The sequence below is a fragment of the Macaca mulatta genome, chromosome 11 (assembly GCF_049350105.2).
Source record: "Macaca mulatta isolate MMU2019108-1 chromosome 11, T2T-MMU8v2.0, whole genome shotgun sequence".
NCBI classification, from domain to species: Eukaryota; Metazoa; Chordata; class Mammalia; order Primates; family Cercopithecidae; genus Macaca; species Macaca mulatta.
This window is the reverse complement of record NC_133416.1, coordinates 106,817,587-106,834,554: the sequence shown is the minus strand read 5'-3', so window position 1 is coordinate 106,834,554 and position 16,968 is coordinate 106,817,587. Positions and strand designations below refer to the sequence as shown.

The following is a 16,968-nucleotide window of genomic DNA, read 5'->3' as shown; positions in this document are numbered from 1 at the left end:
TATAACGAAAAGAAAAGAGTTTGCTTTGACCGTCCTTACTCTTAGAAGCTTCATGCTAGTTTTGAAAATGAATTGATTCTAGAAGAGAGGCAGGACTGGAGACAAGGAGGATAGTTTGGAAGTTGTTCCAGCAGTTCAGGTGAAATATAATGGTGGTCTGGACTAGCATGCGGTAGCTGGGGTGGAGAGAAATAAATGTATTTGAGGTAGAATTCAATGGCGAAGTATAGGACTTGAGGATTTATTGGGGATAACAGAGGAAGAATGAAAAGTGAAGCGTACCCCAGGTTCTTTTAGTGCCTGGGTATATGGAAGTATGGATTACTGATACAGAACAAAGGAGAAGGAATGATTTGAGGAAAACTTAACAAAATGTTTCAAAATTTTTCTTTTTTAAAAATAAACATGAAGTTAATAATCAATGCCTTGGAAAAGATGAACATGAGGGAAGATTTATCCTACCAAATAGTAAAATCAATGTAAAGGCTCCACTAATTAAGGCAGCGTAATTCTGGTACAGATATACTTCAGAAATGTGAGTTTGGTTTCAACCACCACAATAAAGTGACTATTACAGTAAAGTTAGCCACATAATTTTTTTGGTTTCCCAATGTATATTAAAGTTATGTTTACACTATACTGTAGTTTATGAAGTGTGCAGTAGCGTTATGTCTAAAAAAGAGTACATACCTAATTAAAAATACTTTATTGCTAAAACATGCCAACGATCATCTGAGCCTTCAGTGAGTCATAATTTTTTGCTGGTGGAGGGTCTTGCCTTGATTTGGATGGCCACTGACTGCTCAGAGTAATAGTTGCTGGAGCTTAGGTGACTGTGACAGTTTCTTTCTTTTTTTTTCTTTCAACTTTTATTTTAAGTTCCAGGGTACATATACGGGATGTGCAAATTTGTTAGGTAAACATGTGCCATGGTGGTTTGCTGCACAGATCAGCCTATCACCTAGGTATTAAGCCCAGCATCCATTAGCTATTCTTTCTGATGGTCTCTTCCCCCTGCCTCCCTGACATGCCCCAGTGTGTGTTTTTTCCACCCATGTGTACATGTGTTCTCATTGTTCAGCTCCCACTTATAAGTGAGAACATGTGGTATTTGGTTTTCTGTTCCTGCATTAGTTTGCTGAGGAAAATGGCTTCCAACTCCATCCTTGTCCCTGAAAAGGACATGATCTCATTCCTTTTTATGGTTGCATAGTATTTCATAGTGTATATGTATCACATTTTCTTTATTCAGTCTATCATTGGTGGCCATTTGGGATGACTCCATGTCTTTGCTATTGTGAACAGTGCTGTGGTGAACATATATGTGCATGTATCTTTATAATAGAGTGATTTATAATCCTTTGGGTATATACACAATAATGGGATTGCTGGGTCAAATGCTATGTCTGCTTCTAGATCTTTAAGGAATTGCCACACCATCTTCCACAATGTTTGAACTAATTTACACTCCCACCAACAGTGTGAAAGTATTCCTTTTTTTTTCTGCAACAAGGCAGCATCTGTTGTTTCTTGACTTTTTAATAATCATCATTCTGACTACATGAGGTGATCTCATTGTGGTTTTGATCTGCAATTCTCTAATGATCAGTGATGTTGAGCTTTTTTTCATGTTTCTTGGTGAATGAATGTCTTCTTTTGAGAAGTGTCTGTTTATGTCCTTTGCCCACTTCTTAATGGGATTGCTTTTTTCTTGTGTACTTGTTTAAGTTCCTTGTAGATTCTGGATATTAGACCTTTGTCAGATGTATAGATTGCAAAAATTTTCTCCCATTCTGTAGGTTGTCTGTTCACTCTGTTGATAGTTTCTTTTGCTGTGCAGAAGCTTTTTAATTTAATTACATCCCATTTGTCAATTTTTATTTTTGTTGCAATCGCTTCTGGCATTTTTGGCATGAAGTCTTTGTCCATGCCTATGTCCTGAATGGTATTGCCTAGATTTTCTTTTAGTGTTTTTATAGTTCTACATTTTACATTGAAGTCATCAATCCATCTTTAGTTAATTTTTGTATAAGGTGTAGGGAAGGGGTCCAGTTTCAATTTCCTGCATATGACTAGTCAGTTCTCACAGCACCATTTATTAAATAGAGAATCCTCTCTCCATTGCTTGTTTTTGTCAGGTTTGTCAAAGATCAGATTGTTGTAGATGTGTGGTATTATTTCTGAGTTCTCTATTCTCTTCCATTGGTCTATGTGTCTGTTTTTGTCACCAGTTCCATGCTTTTTTCATTACTGTAGCTTTGTAGTATAGTTTGAAGTTGGGTAGCATGATGCCTCCAACTTTGTTCATTTTGCTTGGGATTGACTTGGCTATTCAGGCTCCTTTTGGTTCCATATGAATTTTAAATTAGTTTTTTTTTCTAATTCTGTGAAGAATGTCAATGGTAGTTTAATGGGAATAGCATTGAATCTATAAATTACTTTGGGCAGTATGGCCATTTTCACGATATTGATTCTTCCTATCTGTGAGCATGGAATGTTTTTCCATTTGTTGTGTCATCTCTGATTTCCTTGAGCATTGGTTTTTAATTCTCCTTGAAGAGGTCCTTTGCTTCCCTTATTAGCTGTATTCCTAGGCATTTTGTTCTCTTTGTAGCAGTTGCGAATGGAAGTTCATTCATTATTTGGATCTCTGCTTGCCTGCAGAAAAGATCATTGATAAAATTCAATATCCCTTCATGGTAAAAATTCTGAATAAGCTAGGTATCGAAGGAACATACCTCAAAATAATAACAACTGTATGTGACAAACCCATAGCCAACATCATACTGAATAGGCAAAAGCTGGAAGCATTCCCCTTGAAAACCAGCACATGACAGGGATGCTGTCTCTCACCACTCCCATTCAACGTAGTATTACAAGTCCTGGCCAGGGCAATCAGGCAAGAGGAATAAATAAGGGGTATTCAAATAGGAAGAGAGGAAGTCAAATAATATTTGTTTGCAGATGACATGATCCTGTATCTAGAAAACCCCATCATCTCAGCCCAAAAGCTTCGTAAGCTGATAAGCAATTTCAGCAAAGTCTCAGGATACAAAATCAGTGGGCAGTTTCTAGTTTTGCTGCATTATTTGAGTCTTCGTTTCATGAAAGATTTCTTTGTAGCATGCAAAGCTGTTTAATAGCATTTTACTCACACTAGAACTTCTTTCAAAATTGGAGTCAATCCCCTTAAACCCTGCCACTGCTTTATCAACTAAGTTTGTGTAATATTCTAAATCCTTTGTTATCATTTCTATAATGTTCACAGCATCTTCACCAGGAGTGTATTTCATCTTAAAACGCTTTGTTCACCCATAAGAAGCAACTCCTCATCCATTCAAGTTTTACCATGGGATTACAGCAATTCAGTCCTATATTCAGGCTCCACTTCCAGTTCTCTTGCTATTTATCCATCACATCTGCAGTTCCTTCCTCCACCAAAGTCAAGCCTATCAAAGTCCTCCATGAGGGTTGGAGTCAACTTCATCTAGACCATCGATGTTGATGTGTTGACTTCATCCTATGAATCACAAATGTTCTGAATAGCATCTAGAATGGAAAATCTTGTCTAGAAGGTTTTCAATTTACTTTGCTCAGTTTCATCAGAGGAATCACTTTCTATGACAGCTATAGCCTTATATAATGTATTTCTTAAATAATAAGACTTGAGACTCTAAATTAATCCTTGATCTCTGGGCTGAAAAATACATGTTTTGTTAACAGGCATGAAAACAACATTAATCACTTTGTACAACTCTATCAGAGCTCTTTGGTGATTAGTGGCTTTGTCAATGAGCAGTAATACTTTGAAAGGAATCTTTTCTTGTGAATAGTAGTTCTCAATAGTGGACTTAAAATATTCAGTAAACCATGCTGTAAACAGACATGCTGCCAACAGACATACTGTCATCCCGGTTTGTTATTTCATTTATAGAGTATAGGAAAAGTTGATTTAGCATCATTTTTAAGGGATCCAGCATTTTTGGAATGGTAAATGAGCATTGGCTTCAATTTAAAGTCATCAACTGCACTAGCCCCTAACAAAAGCGTTGGACTGTCCTTTTAAAGTTTGAAGTCAAGCATTGACTTCTCTTCTCTAGCTACGAAAGTCCTAGATGACATCTTCTGGTATGAGGCTATTTCATCTACATTGCAAATCTATTGTTTAGTGTAGTCACCTTCATCAATAGCTTCTCCATTAGCATTTGATGCTTCACCTTGCACTTTTATGTTATGGCGATGGTTTCTTTCCTTAAGCCTTATGAACTAACCACAGCCAGTTTCAAACTTCTGCAGCTTCCTCACCTCTGTCAGCCTTCATTGAATTAAAGAGAATTAGAGACTTGCTCTGGATTAGGATTTGGCTTGAGTGAATATTGTGGCTGGTTTGATCTTCTATCCAGACCACTGAAACTTTCTCCATATCAGCAATAAGACTGTTTCCCTTTCTTGTCATTTGTGTGTTCACCAGAGTAGCACTTTTAATTTCCTTCAAGAACTTTTCCTTTGCATTCACAGCTTGGCTAGCTGTTTGGCACAAGAGGCCTAGCTTTTTGATATGTCTTCTTCACTAACCTTAATCATTGTTAGCTTTTGATTTAAAGTGAGAGACGTGTAACTCTTCCTTTCACTTGAACTCTTAGAGGCCTTTGAAGGGTTACTGATTGGCCTGATTTCAATGTTGTTGTGTCTCAGGAAATAGGGAGGCCCAAGGAGAAGACGACACAGGGGAATGGCCAGTCCGTGGAGCAGTTAGAACACATACTACACTTATGCGTTAAGTTCACCATTTTATATGATTGTGGATTGTGGCATTCCAAAACTATTACAACAGTAACATCAAAGCTCAATGATCACAGATGGCCATAACAGATATAATAATAATGATGAAAAATTTGACATATTGGGAGAATTACCAAAATGTGACACAAAATGAGAACATGTTGGAAAAATGGTGCTGATATATTTGCGCAATGCAGGGTTGCCATAAATCTTCATTTTGTAAAAAATGCAGTATCTGTAAAACATGATACACCTTGAGGTATGCCTGTACTGGAATAGACATATATATGGAACCAATTAGAAAGTCCAGATACAGATTCAATTCTGTGTAAACATAAGGCATACACCTATTATCACAGGAATTCTATTTCAAAACAGTTGAATATGTAGACAAAATATATGAACAAGAATGTTTCCTTCGAAGCAAAACATTACAATTTCAATATGATAGGATTGGCTAGATAAATTATGACCAGGTATATATTGGGACCCAAGTTCATCATGTAGACATATAATTGTCATTGAAAAGGGTACAAAATATATCATTAGAGTTAATAACACATTAGTAAATATTTTATATAATACTATGCTTATATATAATATTTTAATAAGACTTACAGAATATCCTTTGAACCCTCCTGCCACTTTGGGTAGAAAACTGCAAATGCCATTCTCAAGATTCTATAGAATCTACAGGGCATACAATTTCCATGGCATACAATTTCCATTCTCATTATCATCTCTCGATTTCATTTATTTTTCTCATCTGCTGTCTGTTCTTGACTCTTCCCCATCACTACTAGAATAGGCAGCATAACCCTGGTTACTTGCTCCAAGAGACTTTGTATGGGAAAATTTATAACAACATTATCCTAAATAACAAAACACCTAGGAAACATTTAAGAGTCCATTGTCAGGAGAATGTCTAAATGAATTGTGGTATCCTTAAACAATGAGCTCCTGTACCATACTGAAAATTGATGAAACTCAGAAACATAATATTGATTGAGAAAAATCACAGAACTAGAGCATTTGATACTATATATATAAAGTTTGAAAGCATACAGTACTAAAAATTTATTTTTTATTGATACTTACATGTATAGTTAAAATTTAACACGATCCAAGGAATTAAAAACACGAAGTTCAGAAAGCATTTAGCCTTGGTAGAGGAGGAAAAAGGGTAAGACTGGCTGGAAAGATGAACATGGGGTGGGTTGGGGGGCAGGTTTCAATGATATAATGGTAATATTCTATGTCTTAAACTGAGTAGCGGACACACATGGATCCATTTAAAAAAAATATCTTGCATATCCTCTTTTTAGGGTCTCTTGTCAGATACTTTGTTGAAATACCTCTGTTTTTTACACTGAAATATTTGGTTACAAAAGCATTGTTTCACTATCTTCGTTTTTACCAACTCCTTCCCTCAGGGACCTCATCTTCCCTAAGGAAGGCAGGTTCTATAAAGACTTACATTCCGAGAAGAAATTATGGCCCTCCATTAGGAAGCAGAAGAGGGAGCACTTCATTATTGTTTAAAATATTTTTTCTTTCCTTTGCTCATACTCACATGTCCACACACATTCACAGAGTGAAACAGTCTGGGAGGATGTTCACCAAAATATTATCCTCAGTTATCTCAGCATGCTGGTTTTTCATGTGATTACTTTCCTCTTTCTTTATATTTTCAAATTATTCTCTAATAAACATATATACTTCATTTTTAAGGAAGAAAGCTAATTAACCCATTCTTTGTGGTTAAATTTCAAAGTGGTTTTCGAGGCTTTAAAAATCCTCAGAAGTGTTCATACACACTGTAAAATTCCGATTTAACTAATCCATGGGTTGTTTTGACTAATTTAATTTCAGGATGGAACTGGGAGTTTAACTGGAGACTCTTTTTTCATAGAATCTTTACAGTATTATCATTGTAATCTCAGTTTTTCACTTTTTATATGCAAATCAGTGAACAATACTAACTGAACTGAAAGGCAAAATAATTTACATTTGAAAAAAAATAATCATTTCTCTAACTTGTATTAGAGAAATGATTAAACAAATAGCTTTGTTTAAAGGACACTAGAGACTGTTCAGTTGATCAATACGTATTTATTGAGCATCAACTCATCAACTATTGGCAGGATCTGTATTAGATTCTAGGGATAAAGTGGTGAACAAGACAAATTCCAGCCTTCAGGGAGCTTATAGTAACCTGCTGGACTCATTGTACAATGTGTTTCATCCACAATTTTATCAACAGATAATTCTGCTGGAAGATTTTCAGTAATGTGGAATTCCTTCTGTTGCTTTCTAATGCTATTTGTTAACTAATTTTATAGTGTATTTTTATTTTAAAAGGTAAACAATATTATTAATTCATAGAAAATTATTTTTTGTATTGAGCCAAATTTGCCCTTCTTGACTTATAAACATTAGTCTTTGTCTTGTCTTTGTGGACTTTAGAATAAATCTACCACAGTAACTTTTCCCCATCCCCCCCTTTGTGGGATAGTTCATGAGGGATAGCCTTTCAAATCGTTGAGAAAACTATTATGTGGCTGTAAGGCTTCTCTGGATAGAACACTGCAGATCCTTTCATCATTTCTTCTCTGACATGGTTTCAAAATTATATGTCATCCTGATTGCTTTCCTCTGGATGCCTTCTACTTTGTCACCCTTTGTTGTTAAAAATAAATTACTCCCAATTTCCTGCTTTCAATGGAGTATCATGACCATAATTGACTCTCTGATGTGTGAGGGTCTTGTATGATCTGAAAGCAATTACCCTGACCTTGAATTCTGCTGTACTGTAGTATCCCTGTGGAAAAACTAGGAATTCATACTAAATCTTTATCAGCCCTAGAATATACTTAGGGAGATTTTTCAGAAGTATTAGTTTATTTTCTTATTTGTCTTTTTCTCGATTGTGAAGCATACTTTATAAAGGTAGCACATACAGATGGTCTACAACTCATGATGGTTCAACTTATGAGGTTTTGACTTTGCAATGGTGTGAAAGCAGTGTATGTTCAGTAGAAACTGCACATCATTTTGAATCTTTTCCTAGGCTAGCAATATACCCTATGATAGATCCTCTCTCATGATGCTGGGCAGTGGTAGGAAGCCACAACTCCCAGTCAGCCACAAGATCGCAAGGGTAAATAACCAATACTCTGCAATCTGGTACTGTGTTACCAGATGATTTTGCCCAAGTGTAGGCTAATTAAGTGTTCTGAGCACATTTAAGGTAGGCTAGGCTAAGCTATGCTGTTTGGTAGGTTAAGTATATTAAATGCAGTTTCTACTTACAATATTTTCAACTTACTTTGGGTTTTTTGCAAAGTCGAGGAGGATATGTAGCAAAAATAAAATATGATTGTGAATTTCATCATGCAGAATTTCACAGTCTTCTCCAGCAGACTGTGAACTTCTTAAGAGCAAGGATTCTGTCTCATTAGTTTTAAAAAATGTCCAGCATTTAGCACATGATTTATATATATAATATATAACTATGCTGCATATTATATTACATATATAATAGATGCCTAGTAAGTATTTGTTGACCAATGAATACCTTTTGTACAAGAAATTAAAATCTTATAAAGTGAAATAAATTCTAATTTTTAGAATATATCAAATAATCAATCATATAGAACTGTATCTACATTTTATCCTAACCTGAAAAGAGTACCTTAGTATATTAGTTAACGGTATTTACAAGGAAAAATACTAGTGTGCTGGATGGCAAGACATTTAACTCTAAATGACAGAAAACCCAAGTAGCAATGGCTCAAACTGTAAGAATGTTATTATTTATGTAAGAAGCCTGGAGAAACTGGCCCTGGGTCTATTTGAGCAGCTCAATGATATCATCAAGGTCCCAGGCTCTTTTTATCCTTCTGTTGTTATGCTTGGCTTGTTACCTTTTTGATCTGAAGATTATTGCCTTATGGTCACAAAATGCTTGCCCTAGCTCCAGATATCAAAACTGCATCCAAAGAGAGGAGCCTGGGGATGGCCTTGACTCTGAAAGTGCCTCCTTATAAGCTTCTTCTCTGGGGAAAAATGATTTTCCACGAGCCTTTAGCAAACTTCCTCTTACATCTAATGGGCCAAAGTTGAGTTATATGGCTGTCTCTAGGAGGCTGGCAAAGGAGTAGAGTCTTGGGAATGACTATTGATTAGTTAACCAACAGTTTATGCCACAACTAGATATTTTATATATATATATATATATATATATATATATATATATATTACAAAGAGGGCAATGCCTTTACAATTCAGTAATAAATTCAGTCCTTTTAAATTATGAGGACTCTTAAAAATATCACTGATGACATTGGGGTTACATGATTCTATAGTTTATTCAAACAGATGAATCATCAGCTGTCAATCACTTTGGAAAGAACTAATGAACCTGATTATCTTTTCTAGTTTTTATAAATTAAACAAGGCCATTTCTTCATCACAAAGCTGTTTTTATTTTTTCTTCTTTTCAGGAGTCCTATCCAAAAAAGAGAAATTACACTATGGAAATTGTACCATCTGCTTCTCTGGATACATTTCCTTCAGAAAATGAGAACTTTCTGTGTGATCTCATGGACACAGCTGTTACAAAGAAACCTTGCTCCTTAGAAATTGCAAGGGCACCTTCCCCAAGAACTGGTAATATCTCTTACTCATGATTGGCCTGATTTGATTTACTTGTTTGTTTATGTGAAGATGCATCATTAACATTTTGATTTCCTACTATGTTATCAAAATGAAAGTTCCCCCAATGTAGTTCCAATAATTATTTTTTTGATTTTAAAGTGAGCCCAGGTAAGTCAGAGGGTTTTTTATTTGAAGTCTCCTAACTTCCCAGTAAAAGCCCTAATGGACATGGTAATGCTTTGATGAAGATGCTTGGAAACCTTTTAATAGTAAAAAAACCTTCCAGGTAAGATACACAGCTTTGGGTCCTTCAGGAGTTCATAGCCAATTTGGTAGCAAGAGTGTTTTTGTATCATTGTCTGCATCCTATCTGTTACCAAGTTATCAAATCTTACTTAGCTGCTTTATATATTTCGTGTCTTTTATGGCATTATCAGATCCATTATTTTATTTTTTTGTATTACAAACTAGTGAACAAAGCAAGACAAATATTATCCCTACTGCTGATAAAGAAATTAGAGTTTTAAGAGCAATAGTGGGGCCTATGCTTGAACATGGATTTTTGACTACCATTATAGTGTCTTTCTATTACTTTAAGAAAGAATACAGAATAATTACATGAGAGCTAGTGAAGGAGGAAATTTTCAAGTAGATGGTCAATATATTTAATGCTGCGATGAGTTGTTAGAAAAGTTCTGAAGAGAGGCTTCTTTTTGGTTTGGTAATGCGATTGCAACTTACTTTGCAATAGTAAATTTTAGAAGTGATGTGGTAAAAGTAGATGTCTGGAAGTTAATAGTGAGACATTGGGAAATGGGAAATAAGACACTGGGAAAGGGAGTAGAGAGTACAGATAACTCTTCCAAGGAGATGAGAAGAAGAGGTATGATAATAACATAAGAAAAAAGCAGGTGCAAGAGGGAAATAGCTAGTTTATGTTAGGATAAGTAAGACTTGGTCAAGTTTAGAGGAATTTTCTTGTAGAGCAAGGTATTGAAGATAAAGAATAAAAAGACAGAATGGGTAGAAGTTAAGACTCAGCTAGTTTAGGGAAACACAGACATTTTTTCCCCAGAGAGTAGGGAGAAGACAGCATGGTTATAAATGTAGAAAAATTCTGAAATATTTATTTTCAAATGGATTCAATTTCTGGGTAAGATAAAAGGTTGTTGGCTAAAAGTAAGAGCTAGACCTTAAGAAGGGTTAAATTAAAATTCAGGCCAGGAGCGATGGCTCATGCCTGTATTCTTAGCACCAGCCTATTATAGACACTACCTCATGCCTGTATTCCTAGCCAAGGTGGGTGGATCACTTGATCTCAGGAGTTCAAAACTAGCCTGGGCAACCTGGTGAAACCCCATTGCTGCAAACAATTAAAAAATTAGCTGAACGTGATGGCATATGCCTGTAGTCCCAGCTATTCAGGAGGCTGAGGTGGGAGGATTGCTTGAGTTCGGGAGGTCAAGGCTGCAGTAAACCATGGTCACACCACTGCACTGCAGCCTGGGTGACACAGCGACACCCTGTCTCTAAATAAATAAGTAAATAAAATTTAGAAAAGCCATTATACATTATAGTCTAGGAAGTTTTGTACAAGTGAAAAAAATGGATTTTTTGAGTAGTACTGTGGCTAGGGTGTTAATTAATCATGAACATACAGAAGGAAGATTTTTAAAGTAAGAGCATAGTAATGAAAATAGTAAATTTATTGAGCATTTATTATGTGGCAGATACTGTTCTAAGTGCTTTATATGCACTATTCCATATGATTCTTATAATGCTATGAGGTACTAATATCATTCTCATTTTACAGATAAGGAAACTGAGGCATTGAAACACTAGCTGGCCTCACAAGGTTACATGTTAATGAGGAGTGGATTTGGTACTTGACCTTGAGTTATCTAACTTGTGCTCTTAAACACTATACTATAGTGCTGCATTGCATTAGGGGATGAGGTAGGTAGATATTGGGAATCAAGTACTGAAACCTTCCAAGAAATGTAGAGATATGACTGAGGGTCCACATATGATAGCAATAAAATTAGAAAAAGAATGTTTTAATAGAATAGGGTAAACTTCAGATGAGCATCAGATTCTGGATGAAGGCCAGTAATGGAAAGTTATCCACAGCAGTCATGGAGAATGAAAACAATGCTGACCCCAGGCTATGGAAGTTGACAAGAATGAGGACTTTTCCATAAGAGAGATAATGAGAGAAATAGCATATTCAGGATGGAAAGCTTCATTAAAATAGGAAAATGCAGGAATAGATGTGCAAAATGTGAAAGAGCTTTAATTGGGGCACAGAGTGTAGGGAAATATCAGGGGTGATAGAGGAAAGAATGCAAAATTGAAGACACAGCTATGTATTAAGTAGTCAGAAACTAATTAAGTTCTTATGCATACTAGGGCACAGTTCTGAATGCTGAGGATATAAGGATGAAAACGACATGGACACAGATAATAAGGCTGATCAGGCTCAGGTCAACTCTTGCTGAAAACAAATAAAAATGCTGGATACAATATAGAAAAGAAAAAAACTTCTTAAAAGTATCAAAAACCTGATATGAAAATTACATAAATTGAATCACATCTAAATTAGGAATTTCTTTTTATCAGTTGGTTAGTAAGAAATAATCAGGCCAAAACATTGGTGAGGGTAGGAAATAAATGATGCACTAAAGCCACATTTGTCCTGGGTGAACTTACTGAACCTGCTGATGAACTTCAGTGCTCAAGGCTTTTGTGGCTTTGGATACAGAAAACACGCAGGGACTGTAATATGAAATCCTTCCTCCATAGAACTAGGATTCTAAGGGCTACACCCTCAGAGGAATCAGAGGTAATCTTGTATTCCCCACCCCAAGGGGACTGCAAGGAAAGATGATTTGTTGTGAGCAGAACAAGGCAGGTCAGGGGGTGGGAAATTCCTGAAGAGTTATTACTACTAACTAGCCCTCACAGATTGCCACCCAAAATTCGTATCACCTAGGTGGTCCAAAAAATGTCAATTTGTGTATTTAAAGTCATACCCTCAGGTATCAAGTGGAAGAAAATGTAATCCCTCTGGAGAAAAATATACTCTCCTCCATGGCCCCAAATAATTTCTATAAATACCTTTCCTGTTATTAAAATTAGCAGTTTCTAATAATTAAGCCTATAGGGAAAGAAACCCCAAAAAGAACCAACAAAAACAAGGAAGAGCCGATCCACACCTTAAGTGCTTTCAAATATTGAAATTAGTAGATGTAGACTATAAAATGACTGTGCCATTATAAAGAAAAAGTGAGCCTGAGGATATATTTTGGGACTAGAAACTAAAAAAAAAAAAAATTGACCTGGCATATTGGAGAGGAAAAAAAAAACTTTTAGAAATGAAAAAAATCCAATTACTTACACACACACAGTTTAAAACTCAATGGATGAGTGGAACAGCAGATGAGATTCTGCTGAAGAGAGATACAGTGAACTGGAAATTTTAGGCCACAAGAAATTTTTCGGAATGTTGCACAGAGACAAAAATATGGAAAATATGAAAGAGAAGCTGAGAGACTTGAAAGATATACTGCAAAGTTTTCACGTGTCTAATCAAAGTTCCGGAGGAGAAGAAAGAGAGAATGTGACAAACATAATATATTTAAGGAGATAATTTTTCAAAAAGCTTGGTATTATCCTTGAGCTCAAAGAGAGACAGACAAGTGAAGAGTTAAATTCAATTGAGTACAATAATTGCTAAGATAATGTTTCACAGAGAGTTCTTTGGGAACAGAAATGGGGGAGCATTTACCCTTACCTGGAGCTTGAGGAAGACATAAAGCTCTGCCTATATCAGTTATCTATTGTTAACAGGCCACCCCAAAAGGAGCTGACATCAGTCATTTATTTTGTTTACAAATCTGCAAGTTTGACAAGGCTAGTCAGGGACTGCTTATCTGTGTCACATCTTATGATCTTGGGCTGTTAAACTGGGGAATAGGGGAACACTTTTAAGATGGTCAACTCACATGGCTGGCAAGTTACTGTTGGCTGTGTACCAGTAACTTGGCTAAGGAAATGGACTGGAGGCCGTTTTTTTGCTCTCCATGCACTGCTTGGGTTTCCTCCTGACATACTGGCTGGATTCTGAGAGCAAGCATCTCCAAAGAACTAAGAGGAAGCTGCATCATATGTATTATCTCATTGTTCTGGAGACTGGAAATGTGCAGGGTACCAGCATGATTGGGTTCTGGTGAGGGCTCTCTTCCTGGCTTGTGGAAGGCTGTCACCACCCTGCTTACCAAACCTCTTCATATATGCACAGAGAGAGAGAGAGGGAGTGAGTCTTAGATTTTTGCCACAGACCTAGTAAAAGATTGCAGAGAGAGAAGCTTGTTTCAGCTTCCAGTTAGATTTTCTTTCCTTTAAGCTTTCACCAACACCTTTCTTACAGCTTTTAAGGCTTCCACAAATCCATCCATTCCTTGGCCCTTTTGGCTTGACAGGCACTGGCTTTGGAGCTCTTCCAGCTTCTTCTGCTGCCCAATCTCAGTGCTAATGACACATATTTTAAGTTTTTGTTTTGGCAGCATCCCATATCCAACTATCAAAATCTATTCTGGTTATTGTCGCTGCATAACAATCCATTCCAAAACTTAGTGGGTGAAAACAACAGTCATTTGTTTTGCTTTTAAATCTGCAATTTGGGGAGGGCTTGGCTGGGGTAGCTTATCTCTGTTCCATGTGGTGTCAACTGGCGAAGCTTAACTGGGGTCTGGAGGTTTTATTCTCAATGTCGCTGGCATGGCCTACTTGGACTTTCTCATGGTCTGTGATGGGATTCTAAGCAAACATTCTAAGAGAATGAGATCTCAGAAGGCAACATCACTTCCTTTGTAGTCAAGAGCCTGCCTACATATAAGTGGAGGGAATTTTTAATTCTTGCCTCCCCTTGATGAAGGAGTGTTAACTAAAGTCACATTTTAAGAAGATATTCTTGCAGCCTTTTTCAGAAAATGGAAACTCCTACAATGCCCAAGTTTGTTGTTGTTGTTAAAATTGGGTAAAGACTTAGTTTGCATGGATATATAATTTTCCCCAATTGTGTTTGATCACTTGGGTTTAGTATAGAAGAAGCCGGTTTGCTCAGTTGACCCAGGCTTAATTCATAATAATTGATAGTCTTTGGGCTGTGATCATGAATTCTAAGGTAAAGGAGTCCAAATTTTAAAGGGAAATTTTTAAAAAATGATTAGAATTGGGATGAATATAGATCAAAACAGTTTCTGTGCAATTTTATATGAAACCTTAGCCACTCAGCCCCACAGAATTACCCTATAGCAGGTAGAGGAGAGCATCAACATAACTGTCATTTCTTTTCTGGTTAGGTAAGGAAATAGTTTGCATTGTTTTCTCTGTTGATTCTATTAACCCATAGTTTAGGTTTTGTATCAATCCTATTACTTCCAAGTCTCTCAACTGCTATAACTAGTCCCTTATGACTCATACCTAGCTTTGCATTCTCCCCTTAGGGCCAACTAACTGATCTGGTGAACTCAGGGAAGTTACTGACCTCTCTTGGAGTTACTGATGTATTCCCTTTGTTACTAAATTCTTTATTGACTAAAGATAGAATTTGTAAATGTGGAGACATTTCTTGATGCACGGAAGTCTTTTAGAGACCCTCAAATTGATCTTGGTGGGTAAGTACCCACCAAGTTCCTAACCCAGTCAATAAGCACTTATTGAGTACCTCTGATGTTCTAGGCATTGTGCTAAATGTTGCATAAGGAACATAGCAAAAGGTATAAGTACTGACCTTTAGGAGCTTAGAATGTGTTAAAATTAAGGATAATAAGGGCAATGAGCAAGATAAGCATAGGGTGCTCTGGGAGAGTAGAAGGGGGAGGAATGTAAATGAAGGAAGGCTTATGGGAGGAGGCACTACATGATTTGCTGGCCTCAAGAAGGAGTTAGAAAGATGAATGAGGTGTGGCACTCCAGGCAGGGGTCAGTGTGTGCAGAGATGCAGAGGGAGTGAAAGAACAGAGTACATTCAGAGACTATGCCCACTTGGCATGGTTAGCGCATAGAATGATACTAGCATAAAATGCATAAAGAGCAAGGAGTGACATTCAGAAGTTTGCATTTCATCTGACAGCAGAAGTGAACATGGCATGATCAGGTTTCTGTTTTAGAATGATCCCTCTGGAAGCAATGTGGAGTATAGATTGGAGAGAGATGAGGTTGAAAGCAGGAAGATTCATTAGCGAATCAGTGTGTACACTTAGCAAGACATGACAGTGGCCAGAACAAAGACAATCCCAGCAGAGAAGGGCAAGGGGAAACAAAGCTGAGAGGCAAGTAGGAGTAAAGCTCATCCCTCTCACCTTGAAAACGCTGACACTTGGACAATAAGTAGCTAAGGAAATTTGAGAATTATACTTCAGGAAATGCATTCTATAGCTTTAAGTTAGCTGTGTTAGGTAACATGGCTTAGGTTTACAGACAAAATGGGCATTACTACTCTATACAAGAACTGCATGAAGAAGATTTCCTGGAGAGATGGGGCAGGTGGGGGTGGGGTAGGGAAAGAGAGAGAGAGAGAGAGAAAGATTGAGGGGTGACCAAGTCTTAAGAGGGACCGTTATAGATTGAATTGTGTCCCCCCTCACATTATCCCACAAAAAGAAAGGTTGGAATCCTAACCTATAGCACTTTAGAATATGATCTTATTTGGGGAATTTGAATATAGGGTCTTTGTAAAGATAGTCAAGTTAAAATAAAGCCATTAAGTGGACCCTAATCCAGTGTGACCAGTATCCTTATTTAAGGGAAATTTAGACACAGAGACAGGCACCTGTAGGGGGAAGACAATGTGAAGATATACCAGGAAAAGGCAGCCATTCACAAGTCATAGAGGCCTGGGACAGATCCTTCCCTCACAGCCCACAGAAGGAACCATCCCTGCCACCTTGAGTTTGGACTTCTGTCCTTGAAAGCTGTGACACAATACATTTCTATTGTTTAAGCCACCCAGTTACTAGTGTAGTCGGCTGTCTGTATCTGTGAGTTCCACATCCATGGATTCAACCAACTACAAATTAAAAATATGTCAGAGGCAAAAATGGATGGTTGGGTCTGTACTGAACATGTACAGACTTATTTTCTTGTCATCATTGTCTAAACAAAATATCATATAATAACTATTTATGTAGCATTTCATTGCATTAGGTATTACAAGTAATCTAAAGATGGTCTAAAGTATCCAGGAGGAGGTGCATAAGTTATATGTAAACACTACATCATTTTATAGAAGAGACTTAAACCTCCACAGATTTGGGTATCCTCAAATACCCAATCCTCCTCAATTGGGAGTCCAGGAACTAATTCCCCTTGGACACTGAGGGACGGCTGTAGTTTGTTAAAGCACCCCTAGGTAACTAATATAGGGATTAAAACTGAGCACACAAATTCAATACATAATAGGGAGAGGCAATTGGGGATGCCTGGGCCTCAGTACAGAGCACAACCTGCCTGGCTTGCATCTCT

General features: G+C 36.9%; 1 protein-coding gene across 7 annotated transcripts in view; it reads left to right on the top strand.

The window, feature by feature from the left end:
* Positions 1 to 16,968, top strand: part of ANKS1B (ankyrin repeat and sterile alpha motif domain containing 1B) — a 1,294,913-nt gene that overhangs the window by 489,137 nt on the left and 788,808 nt on the right. For all 7 annotated transcript variants that reach the window (XM_028830273.2, XM_028830270.2, XM_028830269.2 and 4 more), the window contains exon 10: positions 9,288 to 9,453. In XM_028830273.2, the coding sequence (XP_028686106.1) occupies positions 9,288 to 9,453 (166 nt within the window). The remainder of the gene's footprint in view (positions 1 to 9,287; positions 9,454 to 16,968) is intronic.